The 18,519-nt window shown below is 39.8% G+C and overlaps 1 protein-coding gene across 2 annotated transcripts in view; it reads right to left on the minus strand.

Moving 5' to 3' along the window:
- Positions 1-18,228, minus strand: part of LOC104955227 (protein FAM19A1-like) — a 21,883-nt gene extending 3,655 nt beyond the window's left edge. The window contains exons 1-2 of one of the 2 annotated variants that reach the window (XM_010782497.1): positions 17,795-18,228; positions 16,604-16,745 (exon numbers count right to left, since the gene is read on the minus strand). In XM_010782497.1, the coding sequence (XP_010780799.1) occupies positions 16,604-16,745 (142 nt within the window). In that variant the 5' untranslated portion in view covers positions 17,795-18,228. Of the gene's footprint in view, positions 1-16,603; positions 16,749-17,794 lie in introns of both variants that reach the window. The other variant, XM_010782499.1, reaches the window with a different exon arrangement.
- Positions 18,229-18,519: the final 291 nt, after the last annotated feature.

The raw sequence follows: 18,519 nt of genomic DNA on the forward strand, positions 1-18,519 counted from the left end.
TAACACACAAGGGGACGGGTAATAACCAGAAAAGCATGACATGGGACCTTTAAACGTTTAGTGTATCAATTTATATGTACATTGCAGTACAATTACTTTTATAAAAGTACAAGGTCANAAATAGGTCACTCTACCCAAGAAGTAAACAATGGAAAAAGAGAAATCCCCAACGAGGCGTTTTGGGGCAGCATAGACAGGTCTTTGTGGTTTGTGACCCTGCAGACCGTTTACATGCATAAAAAGCTACATAACACACAAGGGGACGGGTAATAACCAGAAAAGCATGACATGGGACCTTTAAACGTTTAGTGTATCAATTTATATGTACATTGCAGTACAATTACTTTTATAAAAGTACAAGGTCAGAATACTTCTTCCTGTTTCTCCTGATCAAATATCTGCTTAGTTGTGATCACTTTTAAATCTTTTTCTAACTTCTTATTTTAAGGCACAATAATAGCATGTTTGTCATGGGTATATTCAGAAATGCTTTATTTGCAACTGGAGCAGCAAAAAAACTGTATAGCTGTACACAAGTTTGCTGTAAACAATAATAATAGTTCTTTACACTCTGCGATCGAGTTAGACCCCTGCATGTTGATGAAGAGATGTGTGAGAGCAGGCACAAAAAAAACCCACATCTATTCTCAGGAAGAGACGCCTGCGTCAGGGTTATCATGAATATGAACACTTGCTCCATCACGCAATTATCACCGAGCTACTGGCTCTGCCCTGAAGGCTAAGAGGACTGGACTGAACGGACTCAACCCACCTCCACCGCTGCCCCCCCCGCTGCGATCAGACTCTCCACATATGAGAGTTTTGCAGCAAAGGGCCATCCGACAATTACATACACCCGTCACAAGATCAAGGAGGTTGTAGAGAGAAAGAGCAGAGAGGGACGAGAAGTAGCCAGTATTTTGGCAGTCAAGAGATTTTCAAGTCATGTTTGACAATGAGCTGTGGATTTGTGGAATGTTTCATGGCCGGATTTGCATATATCGCTTTACTTCATTTGAATATTTTTGGTTTGTGGGACCCTCCTGTTGTTGAGCAGTTTCTTTGAAGTAGAAATGCAGTTAGTCAGAACAACAAACATTGAATCACTGAGTAATTTAAACAATAAAAAAGCCAAGTGGTGATTATTTAGTCTTTAGTTTACCATTCCACTAATAAGGATTTTAAATTGGCATATATACAATGAATAACGCACAATTACATAGTATTTCTTAGTATTAAACTTTATAACTTATTCTATGAAGCATTCATAGCTGACATTATGGAGAACTTCACTCCGTTGTAATCCTATGAAATTGTAATAAGTAATTGATGGTACTGTTGTGTTTCTATGGAGAGACGGGTGCAGATTGACTGAGTGGAAGCGCTGACCTTGATGTCACGTAACGCTCAAAATAATCGTCGAGCGCTGCGCTCATGATTCTTATTATTTCATTTTTGATCTTGTTTACAGCTGACCTTGACGAGCAACCAATCAGATTACAGCTGAATGAAGCAGCACAAGCTAGCAGGGGTTGTAACCTTAGAACAAAACATAGTAGCTGTTTTTACCACGAGGCCCTGTGCCCAACCTCGCAGTGACCAAAGAGCTAAACCCATATCATTTAAATGCAGCTTTTTAGTCCAAAACCCAAGGAGTACTATCATATATAATGACAAAGAAATAAGTGAGGCAATAAAAACTATTTTCATGTCAATCAACTGACCAATAAATTGATTAAATATATATATATATATTCAATGTTTATTTACTGCCTGCAAATGCTGAATGGGAGCTATAAATTAAGCGTTTTCATTTCACGCTTTTTATTTATTTGCCAAAATAACAGCTTGCCATTTTGGAGACTGTTTTGTTTCATGAAAACACAGTATTTGTTCAGCCCACAGTTTTGAACCAGCCAAACTAAGCCTTAAACTAGACAGAGGGGACAGGAAGCGAGAGTCGAGTGTCAGTTTCTGGATATAATTGAACCATCATCTGAGCTCCTGTGGGGATTAACCAACAGGGCCCCACTTGACCTGCTTGATAGAAGTAGATCAGGGGCTTGTCTCGCACTTCTCTCATTCCTACCACATCTCATTTTAGGAAAATCTTCTTTTACTTCTGTAAAACGTTGACAGAAATCAGATTATAATAAACTTTATGTAGTTCATGTAGAATTCAGTGTTACTTCAGAGTTGATAGCTTGTTGTACATCAGCTTGTAATGAGGTAAATGACAAGGAATAAGAAACGGAACTAGTTTCAAGGTGTTCATAAGATAAGGCAGTTTTAAGAAGCGTAATTATTAGCCGAATTTCCACACAGCAGAAGGAAATAATTAAGAAAGCATGTCTTTTTGCGGTTCCTTGCCAAGCATGCCGTTATCATGACTTCTGGCTCTTTATTTCAGAAAACATCAACAGCCTTTGGTTTAAAAATGAAAAATATCCAGATCTTGTTTCTGGTCCTTGAGACTGTTGCCTGCTGTCTAATGCTCTCAACAAAAGGGCATGTCTGCACAACGTTAATCGTGATGTACCAGTGGAAGCAGTGGGGCATCATTTGAAAACAACAGCCCACAGGGGTTTGTTCTTCTTAATGCATCTCCTTAATTACGTAAGACAGCCCTAGATTTCTCTTTGATCTATTAAAAACACACTACGCAACTGAATTAACTTGCATTTCTTGTTACTAGCAAACAGGGCAAAGAATCAAGATACTCTATATTTAGAAATCATCACCTCCGAAGAATACATTAAAATCAAATAAAAATGCAAATCAGTGTGGTGTTGCCAGCTGGCAGGTGTACTGGGTACCTTTTTTTAAACAAAAGCAATGCAACACGGATGAGCAGTCTTCGAGTTCACCCATGGTTTCAGCCCGCGAGTACAACACGCTTCATGCTCCGAGACCCCATCTTTGCATTATAAATATTTCAGAGGGCGATGGAGAATAACATGGGTGGAGATGAACGTGCTCATCAGGTAAAGGCTGAAGCCATGCAGGGGTATAATTGTTTTCTGTATTTCCATTTCCATTATCAGTGACAAAGTCAGTCTCCCAAACGACAGATTCCGCTTGTGAGTATGTGTGTGAGTGTGTGTGAGTGTGTGTGTGTGTGTGTGCTTGTGTTCTCTTTCTAGCAACATTTTTGATTGACAGGGAACAAGGGTCCCATAGAAATTGTCATCCAGAGGGGCCAGAGGTCACACAGGAGCAGAGGGTTTCAACTGGAACTGCTCTGTTTTTGTTGCCATGCTCTGTGCTCTTGCCTCTTTATTACTCTGAGGTGGAAAAAAAGAAGACCGCATTGAACCTGCGACCAACAGGGCACATCTAAATGTTAAAGGCAAAACAAGTCATAACTGTGCGCTGCATGAGGCAGAAGCTTTCGTGATATCTGTGGATTTTTTCCAGTCGTTTATTTCATATGATGATTTAGTTTCTGTGCTGACATCTTTTTGTTTTATTTGTTCTGGCTGTAGGAAAAATCCTCCTCCACAAATGGGGCGAAGCCTGCGAGCTAGTTCAGGCAGTCAACTTGAGCACTTATGCTGCATTCATACACAACGCCCCTTGCCACTCTACAACCAACCAACAGAGTCTCCTTAATATGCCGCTCTATTTAACCTGCCAGATATCTCTCCATGCATTGCTTGCTGCTGCTTAGCTGCAGCTACTCTACGTCGCTGCTGCTCGCCTGCCCCTCCACCACCCCAGCTTCCACCTGTAGGCTCGAGGGTTAGATATTTAATCATCACTCATCGTGCTATGTATATCTGTGGAGTGATGATGCCCGAGCCTAGTCGCCAAACTCAACTATATGCTGCTTCTAATAAACATGTTAAAGAAACACGTGAGTTGTCTGACTGAAATGTTAGTTTTGCAGCTCTGGGTCATACATGTTTCTGTTCTTGGCCTCTTCTCCACTCATTTTGACTCAGATTAGACTTGACTTGTTATTTGACCATGTGGGTTTTTTCATGAATTGTAAGATTGAATGAATTGCCTAGAGATGTCATGTCCCATTTTTATGATTTTCATATGAATAGTGTCATCTTAATATCTTTGATAAATTGAATTGCATTTGAATTGTAAAGTGCTTGGCTCCTTGTTCTTTCAAGAAATACTGGAAGACATGAACAAATTACACGGTTTTGTTCATTTGTTTTCTGCGATATTTAAATTCCCATGGTAGTGGAAAGGAATACGTGATTGTGACTTTTCTAATTTGGTTCAATCTAAAAAGAAACACTGGATCTTACATTTCCCATTATGCAATTAAATCAAGACTTTCATGAGATTCACCACTTCCCCCTAAATGCCTGGTTCTTCCACTGTCTCCACAGATATACACTTTATAAGAGGCAAAGCATTGAAGAGAATAGAGAAGAGGACCCAGACTGACTGAGGGTCTGACAGCTTGCCATTGCGTCAGGTGATGAGAAAATTATTGACTTCAAAGCAAGTCATTCATTCTTGACCATGGAGACGGCCGTGAAGGTACTATGACCACAGGGTTTCTTTGTGATATTTCTAGTTGAACTCAAAAGAACTTTGTCATCTCAATTCATATCATCATGAATAACAGTTATTCTATAGGCGTATAATACATACAGTAATGCAGTTATAATGTTAAGTAGTTGAAGAACAATCCCACCAAAAGCTACATGTTGTAGCTGATGGACAGTTGATGCACAGTGCATACACTTTTTTATTGAATTTTTCCATATCACCTTATGCTTCTGCTCCACTACATTTGAGTAGGAAATACACTTTTTATTCGGCTTGATTTATTTTACATTATTTTTTTCTCAGGCATACATTTTCTTCTAATCAAGTCGTGCTGTACCCCTTTCATTTTACTTGAAGTGCAAATCAATTCATTTCAATTACTTTTTTTAAGTTTCATTTTCTAAAACTCAAATGAAATGATGTGCTTTAAACCTTTTTATTTTAAGATACATTTTGTACTGTAAAAAACACATTTATTCACAGCCATAGTTTTTATGACCCTATTATGTTCAAAATTGTCTAGTTTCGGACTTACACAATTAGAGCCCAGTCAGTTCTGATTGGTTAACTGGCACACTGTCGTTATTGGTCAACCACTTAGAGATGTCCCGACCACGAGCCTATCACATACAATGTGTTGGAGCGCTAGCCAAAAGAATTGTGAGTGTTACATGATGTCACTATGTTATGGAAGTAAACAAAGGAGTCACTTCGAGGCGTTTCAGGCAGGGCGGGAGAGAAACGCTTGGATTTCTGCCTTAGCAGACTACATGCACAAAAACGTATCAAACCCCAGAAAGCATAACAAGTTCCCTGTAAGGCAACAGAAACAATAAAATTACAGTTTTACTTAATTAATTACATTCCAATGCAGTCCTTGTTAATTGTAAGAATATTATTTACAAAGGTGTAATAGCACTTGTAATTGTGTACCCCAACTGAAAGGACTTTAAGGACTTCTCACTTTTACCCCTCACTTATTTATTTTAACATCCAAGTCCAGACCCCCTCTGCTCATAAATATCATGTGATATGATAGAAACTTCAGAACTCTAGCTACTAAACAGACCCAGTGGTGAGATTGATTTCATGACTACATCCCGTCCGTTTTTAACTTTTAGGAAATCATTTGAATTGTAAATGTAGTCTTAGGGGAAGCAGTCAGTTTTAAGTTAAAGAAACTCCACAAATAAACCTTGGGTTGAGTTTGTTTTTCTAAAATGCTCTCCCCAAGGTCAAGAATGAATAAATTACCTCAATAGCAGGCCTGTCTAATGATGTTCTCATCATCTGATGCTATAGCCGGCTGTCTGACTCTCATGTCTTACTGTAACAACTCTGGAGCTTAGAAATCACCCTTAAAGAATTTAACGGTGGACACTCAATATCCTATAGGAACACGAGTGATACCTATTTTCAAAATATGTACATTGCTTTCCAAAAAATATGGGAAAGTTGCATTTCTCCTCATCTTGTACCCATTTTCCTGTCTGTCTGCGCCTTCTATTGTATTCCTTTGATGCCTATCATCATTAAATGACTTATGTTCTGTCTGCAAATAAAGATGTAACACTGTGATGACAGTTGCTGTTTCTAACGGTGAGAATAAAATAGCTTTTGTAAAACCTTTACAAACCCTGTGGCACACGACACAAGTTTTCACAGAGGGATCGGCTTTGTTCAAGTCTCTCCCATGGAAATGTGTCTGAGCACTTAACTGTAATGCTATTATCTATACAAATGACAACACCTGGCATCAGTAGTCCCTCAGCTGCTGGGTGGAGACCGAGTGCTGTTGAGTCGACCGTCTCTGGCACAATGACTCACGCTGGAAGCCAACAACGCTGAATCAGAATCGGATGAGTTATGGACAGCAATCCCGAATGAAGGGAAATGCTGTCAAACCATGCATGACATGAACGCGTAGCGCCAATTCAGAATTTCAGTGAATCTGCGGTTCTGCCTGCCTAATGAATGTGAGCATGGTTCACGTGGGACCAGTAAATGACTCTTCAAACGTGATGTAACAGCCATTGCACAGAGGAAAATGGTCAGTCCATCTCAATAGAAATGTCAGCATGCAATAAGTATGCAATGACTCGCTGTCTGCTGTAATGAGCCCAGATTGTGTGGTTGTCTCCGGAGACTCTGATAGCAAGTATACCGTCTGAAAAGGCAACTCTCTTCTGCCATCTGTCCCAGGCGTGCAACACGGTGTGTGAATGAAACATACTATTTGTGCAATTTATAGAGGGATTCTGAGCATCCTTCATTTGGGTAGCAACTAAATATTCAAGTGAAATATGTGCTTTATTAAATGTAGCAAATGACAAAAAGGATGGCAGCGAGAGTAGTCATTGTTTCGCTCGATAGACAAACCCGATGGAAAGCCTACGGGACTCAATTTAGAAGGTAACCTGCCTCCCTGGAGCTTTGGATCCCAATGATTGGCAGCCACTGGCACTATTTGCACATCCTGTACTCGATGTGCGCGCTTGCACACACACAATGAAGTCCCACGTGACGATACAACCGATGAACTGTGTGACATTTGAATACTGGTGGTCTTTATAACCTGCGTAAATTATTTTGTATCTAAAAAGTCATTTAACTGCAACAACAGGCTCTAATTTTCTAACCACAGCAGTAAGTGTTTTAAAGCAGCATGCCTGTCACCTTTTTTTAATGGAAAATGCATCCAAGGTGACCCATAATAGGCTCCACTTTTTCTGTGCATGCTGTCTGCAGACATCCAAGCCAGCAGGCTACAGCAGTTGTGTCGCTGACAGGAAAACGGAGAGCCAGATTAGAGGATGTCAAATTAATGCAGTTGGGAGACAGTGAGAGGTACAACACATGTGACTGCGGCGTCAAATTGAATGACTTTTTTTTCTTTACTTTCTGTGAAAACATCTGAAAGCCCCCTAGTACTGTTGTTATTCCACAAATAAATGCTGCGGTGAAAGTGAGGGACATAATGCTCGATAAACTGCGAGGCAAATTTATTTTAGCGCTGACAAAAATACAGAGGACTTGTGTGTTATCGTAAATGATTGCAAAATGTTTAGAGAATTAACAGCTCTGGAGAAATAGCTAAGGTGTCAACACCTGAGGATATTTATACTTTAGAAACTAGATTTCTTGCTTTATTGCATGTTCTTTGACTGGCTTGTGCACAGGTATTTGTTGGAGGAAGAGTATGTGCTTGCTGGAGAGACAAATCTGAACAATTTTACAAAGCATAGAAAACTACCAATTGCTACTCTAAAAAGAATCACTGTCCATGACAAATAAAAAGAGAATATCTTGAAATATGGCTGGCGGTTTTGACAGCATGTCACACAAGGAGGCTGCAAGATGGGTCCTGTGCAGTGGGCCAAAGATGGGTGATTTTATTGAAATGCAAAATGACTACTCGCAGAGCAGAGCTTGTGTTGTTTTAAGATGCATGAAAACTGCATGGAACAGAGGAAGCAGAGTATTGAGGATTTGATTTTGCATATGCAATGTATGTATGCCTCAAAGGCTGTCGTGTGTCTGTTTCCACACACAACACAGGCCCAGAACACTGAACATCTGATCAAAGGCATTAAAGGCTTTTCTGGCTCAAAACAAGGGTCTGCACTGCAGTAGTAAAACTTCCATGGTTATTTGGTTTTTATGTTGGAGATCTGTGAGCATGACAATGGTTTACTGTACTACAGCAATCACACAGCAGCTTTCATGTCCATTGAACACATGAAAAAAGCACATTTGATCCTCTTCTTGCACATATTCTGAGTTTTGGGGAAATAACAATGTAAAACATGTCTTCTGTCAGTGTGATGTCATTCATTTTTAAATGTCAAGCTGTGTCTTTTTTTCTCTGACTGGAAAACGTCCAGAACTGGTATTTAATACTTTTAGATCGCCTGTGCTGATGAAAGAGTTACATTCAGAAAGAAGAATGGAAACGAAGATGGAGTCGGAGTTAGAGAGCCTTTAGAGAGCAGCTGCTAGCCTCTGATGTGACGGCCTTCTCACTGCCTGCCAGACAATCTGCACAGGGGGCAAATGTGCCTTCAACATGTAAACCGTGTCATAATGCATAATACAAAGGCTAAACGACCTTCCATGCTGTATGATGTTCTCCAAAGGGTTGATGCTGGTGACAATGGTGAACACCTGCAAACTGATAAAGGGAAGGCAGGGTGTTTTACTTATTCAGTATGATGCAACACTCTCTGGAGTGTCAACATGTAATCACATCTTCCTGCTGTTATGGCAGGTATAGAACATGTGTCATTTTATGGTGTAATATTTACAGCACGTTTTAAAATGTACAGATGTGTGTGATGTGTGACAATATGGTATCTGACTGTAATGGGAACTTATCCAATTGTATTTATTTGATTTCATTTAGTAATTTGATTTTCATATTTAGACAAAATGTATGTTCCCATATTTGACCCCCATTACTCCAATCTCTCCTGGAAAGGTAATGCGATCCTTATTGTAAATACGCCACAAGACATATGGCACACAAAGGAGATGTTAGTGCAGGGGAAAATCCTGCAATAGAGCTTGATAAACCCAATATTAATTACTTTGCTGATTTCTACCCTCCCCCCCTGGAACCAATTAGTAAGTTGAGATGCTTCTTTTCAGTTTAATGAGGTCTAAGTAGTGATAATGAATTAAATTTTCCTGCCAAGCATTTCAAATGGGCTAGACCACAAAGGCATATGACATATGAAATTATATCTCAAACAATTCCCATTCTGCAAGAAGTATTTATTTCTTTGAGAGAAATCAGAAATAAGGAAAATGGGTCACATTTTTACCGATGCAGAAAATGAATTAATAGAAGTGCTTTTGGATGGTTGGGTATTGATCACGTGACATTTCTCAGAATGGACAGACCTAGTTTTAGATCGATACAAAAAAAATGAATATATATACATACAGTATCTCACAACTAGGTTACCATATCTTCAAACTTGTATCTAAATCTTGTTATAAATGGCCAACAGGGAAGTGACAGAAACCCAGTTTGTGTTCTAAAGAGCTGCCGCACCTTAAATATCCTCCACAAAGGGAAAAGGCTAAAAATGAGGTCAACTTGTTTTGTCTCTCAAAGAAAAGGAGGCAGCAACCTTTGACCATTTCCGAGAGCATATTTGCAGGAACAAGCCTCAGAGTACATTAGACATGAACTGTCTGATACAATATTTACAGTGGGGACACAACGCTAACATTAGTTTAAAAGGAGTTTTTGTTTCATGGGGGAACATTTTGAATTAAAGAGGAGCTGTGCTCACACATGAACCCGCAGAGGCTTGTGCAACCACTGACATCAGCAATTACTGTGAAGTGTGGTGACGGTGAGATCCTCTCCATTGTCAGGGCTCGTTTGGAGATAGAAGAGGTTGGATGTTTTTTCTACTGTTATTAATCAAGAGAAATTTGAAGTGTTCTCATTGTGTAGGGAACAGCATTCACTGTCGTCTGTTATCCGGTAATTTGGTGGGTTTATCGCTGTGACTCCACATAGGGCAAATATACACAGTCCACGTAAGTATGGTGCTATATAGTGCTTCAGATTAGTGGTTTTCACCCTCTTGTCATTGAATGTGCTCACATAGTCTTCTTTTGCTTAGGAAGGTTCCTATGTGAAATGACCCGGGAGTATCCGAGTGGCAGCCATGATAAGAGCTGCTCGAATTCTCTTTGGTGCTTCAATGCTTCGTCTCTTATCTCCTCTACCATGAGGTGCACTTGTCCATCCTTTACGAAAGGAGAGGAGAGATTGCCATCCCACAATTCCCTGAAATAACATTATGTAAACATCAATGACATTTGCAGTCGCATAATTACCTAGCCAAATGCAGTCGGATTCTCTTGGAAGAATTGTTGTTTTTTCCATAAAAAGATTCTCCTTCACATCTTTCCTTGACCTCACAGCGTTTTGTATAGAGTTAAAGGAAAAGTGGTTTGGAAAATAAATAAGAAGGAGTTTATCTTTGAGTATTTGATTGGTTTCCTACAGTAACAATGACTTCTAGCGTCTGCACAGATTATTTTATACTTACAACTGTTTTGAAAGACATACTACAGGAATTCCTTGAGTACAGTGCTTGCAGTATTCTTTAAATCCTCACAAATGATTGCATTCATTGTGAAGGACTATGGATACAAAAAGATTGCTTAATGAAAATGACGTGCCATCTGTGACGGCACCTTTCACGATGTATTAGGGCTTAAACAAAGTTGTAATACTGTGGATATTAGGTTTAACAAAACAGACCTACTGGGCTCAGGACCCTTAGACCAGTAGTGGAAAATGTTACGTTTCTTTATACAAGGGACCCCAAAAAAGCAGAAAAATACCAAATTGAGGCGCACAGAGACCCCAAAGCAAACAAAGAGTGTACGGCAAGATGCTGTTCAGACACCTCGTTTAACATGTGTGTATCAGACCCATTGTTTTATAATCTGTCTCAAACCCAAGTTCATATGCTTCTGTCTCCAGTCTCTTACTTGAGATTTCCAGAAATTATAAAAATACACAACAGCTTTTGTCAATTTTACATCACAAAGGGTTTTTTGTTTTGCTTTAATGTTGTACAATGAATAGACAATGTATATATTAATAATGTATAGTTCATTATCACCCAGATTCATGGCTTTAAATGTGGGTCTTTACATATTTGTTTTCTTATTCTACTAATCTTCCCCCACTTCTTTAAATCTATGCCCTCATTCATGGTTTCCCAACCCGCCCCTGGTCTAATGCAGAGACACAATTCACATGAATAATTGTTTTACACTAATTACCCTAACATCATCATTACACTTTTATCAACATGAAACATTTATGTAATACATAAACTGTGTTAAGAAGCCTCATTTATTTTCAGCTACAGATAGTTCTTAATGTTCTGCAGGCTCAATAGCTTTCCAAAATATTGTTTATTACGAGCAAAAGCTATTATTTATCCTGCAGTTTGCACACAACAAAAATAATAGTACGTGTGCTGAGCTTTTTTAGGATTATTTTGGGATTAAAGGAAGCTGAATGCTTTTATCAGGTCTCAGGGTTTTCAGAGTCAACTATCCTTCAGCTATTTCATCTGTCACCACTACATATTTAGAAAACTGCCACTAAACAAAATAAGGGGAATTAAAATCTCGCTAATGACCCCAAAAGGATACTCTGTTTCTTCCACCCGGAACAAAGTGGTTTGAAATGATTAACTAATAATGTCATACTGAGGGAAATGTGTTCAGCTGTTAATAAAAAGCAAACATATCTTAGCTACAGGCTCAGCTTTATGTGCAGTCATGATCATTTTTTTTTGCCAGGGGGTGCAATTCATTGTAGCAGTGCACTAACATAAATGAAAGTTTTGTGGGTTGTAACATTATATTTCCCATCAGCTTTTGTGAAATTTGGTTTAGAAAGTAGCTTACTCTATCATGTTATGCAAATAATTACAGCTTTAGTAGTGGAGAGTAACACATATAGATATAGCACTAATAAAGATGAGTGGAGATTTCTTGCTGAAAGCCTCTAAAGATATGTATTAAAAAATGGTATACATTATGAGATTTACGACAGGGGAATAGGGTAAATAATGTTTTCAGTTTTTACTATTATTAATAGTAGTTTAGTTTACAAGAAATCCCAGAAATAATGTGTAGCTTAATTGGTGTTAAAGTGGCCCTATTATGCTCATTTCAGGTTCATATTTGTTGCATGTGTCCATGCTTTAATGTTCATAAAGGTCTTCATTTTTCTCATACTGCCTGTGATGCAGCCCCTCGTTTTACACTCTGCTCTGATTGGTTAGCTGCTTAGAGATGTCCCGACCCCTTAGCAAATCACGTACAATTTGTTGGAGCACTAGCCAATAGAAGCACACACATACAATGATGTCATAATGTTACAGATCTAAACAAAGGAGTTTATTCAAGGTGTTTTGAAGGCAACAGGGAGAGTGTGTGGATCCACATGCACCTATAGGAAACAAAAAAACAAAAAAAGCGTAATAGGGCCCCATATAAAGGGAAATACTACAGTGGAATGTATGCACATTTTAATAATATATATCACAAGTCGATTGCTAACATTGGGACGATTATTTTTTATTTTAAGTGTTATGGTTGAAAATGGAATAAGTAATTATCTAATGCTAGCTTTTAGTAGAATTAAGGAAATCTACAGACACAAAGAGACAAAGTGAGCAATAAACACTTATTTCCAAAGGTCTGACCAAACACTCAACATTTACCAGTGAGTAAAAAAGTGACACTCCACTGTATTTGGATTTGGAAAGAATCCAACACATGTATAATGGCTATTTTATATAATTGTTCCCCCTGTGATTGTCTGTCTGTGATACAAGGTGTGAACTCTGTCTGCGGTTAACACCCATTTTATTAATGCTGGGGGATTCTGGATAAGACAAGAAACAGCTGGTAGTCTTAAAACAGAAGCTGGCTGATTAATTGAGCTGTGGGCCACAGAAATTCATTTTGCATTTAAGCGTTGTGACCACAAGCCATAGCCCCTGCACAGAATTGGCTGAAAGACTTCAATTAAACATGCTGTTTAAACAAATATCCACAAGCTTGGAGGAGCTCTCTCTTATGAATAATTCATAGCCTAGAAGAGGAAATAAATGGGAAATACTGAAATATGTAAAACCTATTTGTAGCCGTGAGCATACAGCAATAATTAGGGCACTGATTGTCCTCAGATTCATTTACTTAAGAATTTATTTTTCTTTCAGGGCTAACTAAGGAAATGACAAGAATAGTTTATTTTTGGTAAAATATACGATGCGCTGGCAAAGTAATTAAGCTGTGCTCCCTTTACTTCAGAGACTACAAAGCAAAGGATATTCACTTTTAAGAATATGGAGGAAGTTTCGAGTATTTATTGGGGTTTTGACGTCACAGTTGCATTTTTAACAACATCAGGACAATGTGAATGTTGAGCTCCAGATGTGGAGAGGCCTCGGGCGGAGGCTGCACGCCACTTCCCATTGGCACTGCAGCAGAGCAGCAATGACACTAGTGTGAGCATGGTTGAGAGGAGGGCTAGGGGAGGGGAGGAGGAAGATGTATGTCACAATAATGTGCCTCCAGGATGCATTATATAAGGCTATTATATTGTCAGTGTCTAAAACAGTGCATAGAGGATACAACCTTTTGTTTGTGACAGCTGAAAATCCATTTTTCATGTTTGTTTCATTGTGAGCTTTACCAGCGAGTGGTTTCTTTTGTTGCAGCGCACTGAAGGAAAAAAAACGAACGAAGCCCTGATCCTCTACTCCTCATTAAAGCTCCTGAAAGGCAGACATGAGGGATTTAAATGGTATTTTCGCTCTGGAAAGAAATAGGAGCACCCCCTATTCTAGAAGAAAAGTGATATTAAAGTTGCCTAATGTTAAAATTACACCCATGTTGAAAAAGGTACATTTTTAAGAGTGGCTGAGGAGGGGCTATAGCTGCTATAGAGGACTATCACAGAAGATGACAGTGTGAGGCGAGAGGAATACAGTGAAATGGATATCACACAGAGTTAAGTATTTATGACTTAAGTCTGAATAAATTATAATATACAGTGGATACTTACAAGTGAGTTACTTATGCTTCTGCTGCTCTGCATGTTATATCATGCTGGTTCACTCGCAGCTACACTTTTACAGAAACCGCTAAGTAAGAGATTATCCACACAGTGTTGAGAATCGATGACCTCTCTGTTATGAACAGGTTGACCTCGCAAAGCCGACTGTTGGTGGGAGTGAGTCCACGAGGGAGCAAGGCCACCTCAGGCAGTCTCAATGTACTTTTTTCAGTATTCTGTGTTATCACCTGCGCATGAAGCAGTGCATCACGAATGGCACAATTTCCACCTCAGCATAGAAAAGACTGCTGCTCAACACATTTGGCTCACCTTTGTTCTCTCTGCAGCGAGCATGTGTTTAATTCTTTGCTAAATTTCATAAAACTGAGATGGTTGGTAATCCAGGAAAAAAGTGTGATTTGTCTCTGCTGCAAAGTATGTTTTCATGTTTTCAATAGATGGATTAATGGATGCAGTTAGTAGGTTTTATTTTGTCGAAAACATTGATGTGCTAAACAATGAGAATCCTCTTCCTGTGATTTCCCCCGGACGCGTTCAGGGGTCGAGAAAACGCATGACCCCAAAAGGAACATCTCCGCCCGGTACTTTACGGATGCATGACAAACACAATCTGTTTTTCTTTTGTGCACAGTTCACGGTCTTTGCACCAAATAAATGCAGCACCTTATGAATCATACCGCAGAGAGCAACACAGCCTGTACCAGGAAGGCAGAGAACAGCTATAAGCGTATCTGAGAGAGTGGCAGGCAGCAATCTGTAAGTAGAGCTGTAGGCTGGAAAGCAGGCTGCCTTATCCGAATCACTGAGCACACACAAGCATCTACTCAAGGGTCATCCAGCTAATGGACTTATGGACACGCATTCTTTGCAAAGCGGCTGTCAATATCTCAGTCCGCGAGTGGAACCGTTGCCTAAATGCTGTCAAAAGAAATAATTTCCGAGAATTCGTTGGCAGTGAGCAACACAATGCTGCTGATAAATCTGTAATATTCCTGTCTTGTATGCCTTTTCACGCCACAGGTGTTTTCATTTCCAACTAATAATTTATCCTGAGGTTGTGTTTGTTGACAGTCTGAACGTCAGGTCGCAATTTAGCTGTTCCCAAAGACACTCCAGGTGATTGAATTGGTTTTCTAAAAAAAAATCCTCCAATAGATCTAGATTTCTATTGGCAAGGACACAAGTGATCCCTCGGCCTCTGTAATCTCGATTTCCGCCGGTAATACCAGTCACCGTGAACTTGTGGCATTTCGCTGCCTTTAATGATTGGCCCAGTGGTCTGCAACCAATGGCCTTCTTGCCACCAATTCATGACCCGTCAACCCCAATCCTGCCACCAATCCAACAGGCACACAACACACAGCAGAGAACAAATGTCCCGGTGTCAGAATCAATCCAGACAGGCTTCCCATCCTCCTCTCATAAAACTGGCATCTCATTTATCCAGGAGTGAGGAGTAGCCATACTATGGTAAATCGAATGACAGGGTATTTACACTTTTAGTGGCAGAGGCTTCTGAAGGATACAAATCGTTCACTTTGAACAATTTGTTTCCAAAGAGGAACCTGAATGCACATTTCAAATATGAATTCCATTTCTGTTTTGGTGATATAAGAACACTTTCTCGAAGATGTGTGTATTCAAGTATTTTTTCCTGCTCAATACATGTCTGCAGACTTGAGTAATTGAATGAAGGTATTGGAACAGGAAGTCTTCTGACTCACTATATTGAGAGTATTGAGAAGACCCCGTGCTGATATGCTGGAGGTGCACCGGCGCATAGAGGAAATAACAGACACCAAGGACCTGCATGCTCATGCAGCTCCTTCTCCCTTTGAAGTTCTGACAGCTTTCGGCTTCCTCTCCTCTGTTGAATCCTGAGATCATAATTATTTACCATAACCACCACGGCACACATCCGTCTGATGAAAACAAAAGTTTGACCGCAATGATTCGGTCATATTCTATTCAAAGCAATTTCACAGGGACAGCAATCGCACAGATCAAATTGAGAAGGAGCAGTGTAGCATGAATATCAACGGTAATAGCTCAAGAAGGAAAGCACAAAGGCAATTATTGTCTATCTTTGTGATCTTCAGAACAGAAATCATGCTATCAGGGCCACATCTTAATGAAAAACAGCCGGTGTATAATGTTAAATAATTGGTTGTTTGTCTAAGCTTAACAGCTAATATATCAAAAATGAAAGTAACAAATAAAAACCCTCAGCGAAATAAAGTCTTGTTATTTTCTCCGAGCTTTTGACAATCTAATTAAACACATGAGCAACCACACCCAGGATGCTACAGCACCAACAGTACTCAAGGGGCGATGGCAGAAACTAAGATGATGACACAAAATAAACATTTGCTTCTCATTTTGATGCTTTTTAAGAAACTTGTAGTACCTACAGTAGAGAAAGGGGGGTGGGGGGGAAAGCAGCAGAGGACTCACCGATCATGTGAATGGTGGTTCGACCAGGCCGCGTCCCATGGTGCGTTTGGATGGTGTCGTAGAAAGTGGCCTGACACAGCTGAATGGCAGTCACACTGACCCAGAGGCACAGGCACATCAGCCAGGACATGACAGGACACATCTGCTAAGGACCGAGTCAAACAGAATACATCACGTTCTCATCATATGACCTTAAACCCCCCCCCCCCCTAAACATGCTCACACACATTTCTGCAGTCGCTAATAAAATAAATGAATACATTTCGTAATTTTGCACAGTTAATTTCTGTCTATAATTGGTCTTTTAGTCATCGGAATTTATCATTTGCATGGTTATATAAGTATGACTTCTTCACTGTTTCTTCTTCCTAGTTTGCCCTGTCTTGTCCCGGAGCCACAACGCTGCAAATGTGGAGTGATCCTTGGGGAGTTTTTTCCCCATGCAGCAGAGATTTCCCCTGACAGGCTGAGTCCCTTCAACTCCTGAGCTGTGCTCCTGCCTCAAAACCTAAATCAAACTTAAAGAAAGATAAGATTTTTGCGAGCAGCTGGCTGCCGAGGCTTTTCTGTAACTGTCAGAATAATGTGACAGTGACACAGCGGTAATGGGAATCAAAAGCCTTGTAATGTTTTCACCATGCCGTTTAGAAAAAAGAAAGAAAGAAAGCGAACAGTGAGGGATGCTTGTGGTCATGTAGGAGAAGGGTGGCTGTGATGGAAGTCCATGAAGGAGAAAATAAGTGTTTCAGCCCTGAAATCATTCTCCATTTATTCACAGCAGCAAAACAATTTACCATCATTTTAAAGGCTGTACTTCCTAAAGGACATGTATTTCTTCAGGATATGATTTTAAAATCATGTTGAATTTTTCCACATGCATAAAAACTTGGAAAAATAACGTACAGCCTCGACTGTTCGGGTGATAAAAGTAGTACGTTCTCCAGATTAAACTCCTGATTGCAGAATACTTTTCAAGCCCTTCAATGTACTTTTAAGTAACACTAAAAAAGAATCGGAAAAAGCTAAATGGATAATCAAACACCCTCAATTAAAATCTGAGTTATTCCAATGTAAATATCAACAATTGGCTAGAGAAAATATTGTGCCAGTTTCCTGCAAAAGAGGTAAATCTCTTGACAATGACATGATTACTTTTTTTGCCCCGAGTGTAAAAAAAGAAGAAAATCTTACCTGAGCAACCCAACAGAGAGAGTATAAATATCTCAACAGAATGACATAAATCCATCCATAACGCTGCTCACGATGATACCATCCAATAACTCTGAATTAAGCTCGAGGAGGGAACTCCAGTGACTCTGCCTCCCTGCTCCTCACTTTGATAGCAACAGTCCAGTGATTCAGAAATGACCGTCAAGCCGGAGTCAGAAAATAGATTTACAGCTCTTTCAATTCCACCTTTGAAATATCACTGCTTCCCCTTGAGGATCTGCTCCCACTGACACTGAATTCATTTGCCCCTTCGCATTTATAGGCACATGCAGAGTGCTCCTTAATTAACTGTAGTGGGATCTCTTCTTTCACCGTCTGCATCCTTCCAGTGAGAGGCAGCCTCTGAGCAGCGGCTCTCGCTGAGTCCCCCCTCAGCGAGCACTAAGAAACAAATGTTCCCGTGCAGCCTGGCTGTGTGTAAAGACTGTATCACATGTCTTAAAGCCAGACTGCCTCTGGATTAGATGGCATGGGAGGACTCCACCTGATCATATGCTTCTGACAAATGTAAATCAGGGAAACTGGCACCACTCCCAGCGCTGTGGCCACATGATTAACAATTATTTACATTTAGAATGGATTGCTCTTTCTCCTGCGGGGAGATTTCCTTTTATTCTTCTTCTTTTTTGTTCTACCCTGCACTACATGAAGACAACTAAGAATGCTTCATATTTTGATTAAGAATT

The sequence above is a fragment of the Notothenia coriiceps genome, unplaced genomic scaffold (assembly GCF_000735185.1).
Source record: "Notothenia coriiceps isolate Sejong01 unplaced genomic scaffold, NC01 NC01_scaffold00024667, whole genome shotgun sequence".
Lineage (NCBI taxonomy): Eukaryota > Metazoa > Chordata > Actinopteri > Perciformes > Nototheniidae > Notothenia > Notothenia coriiceps.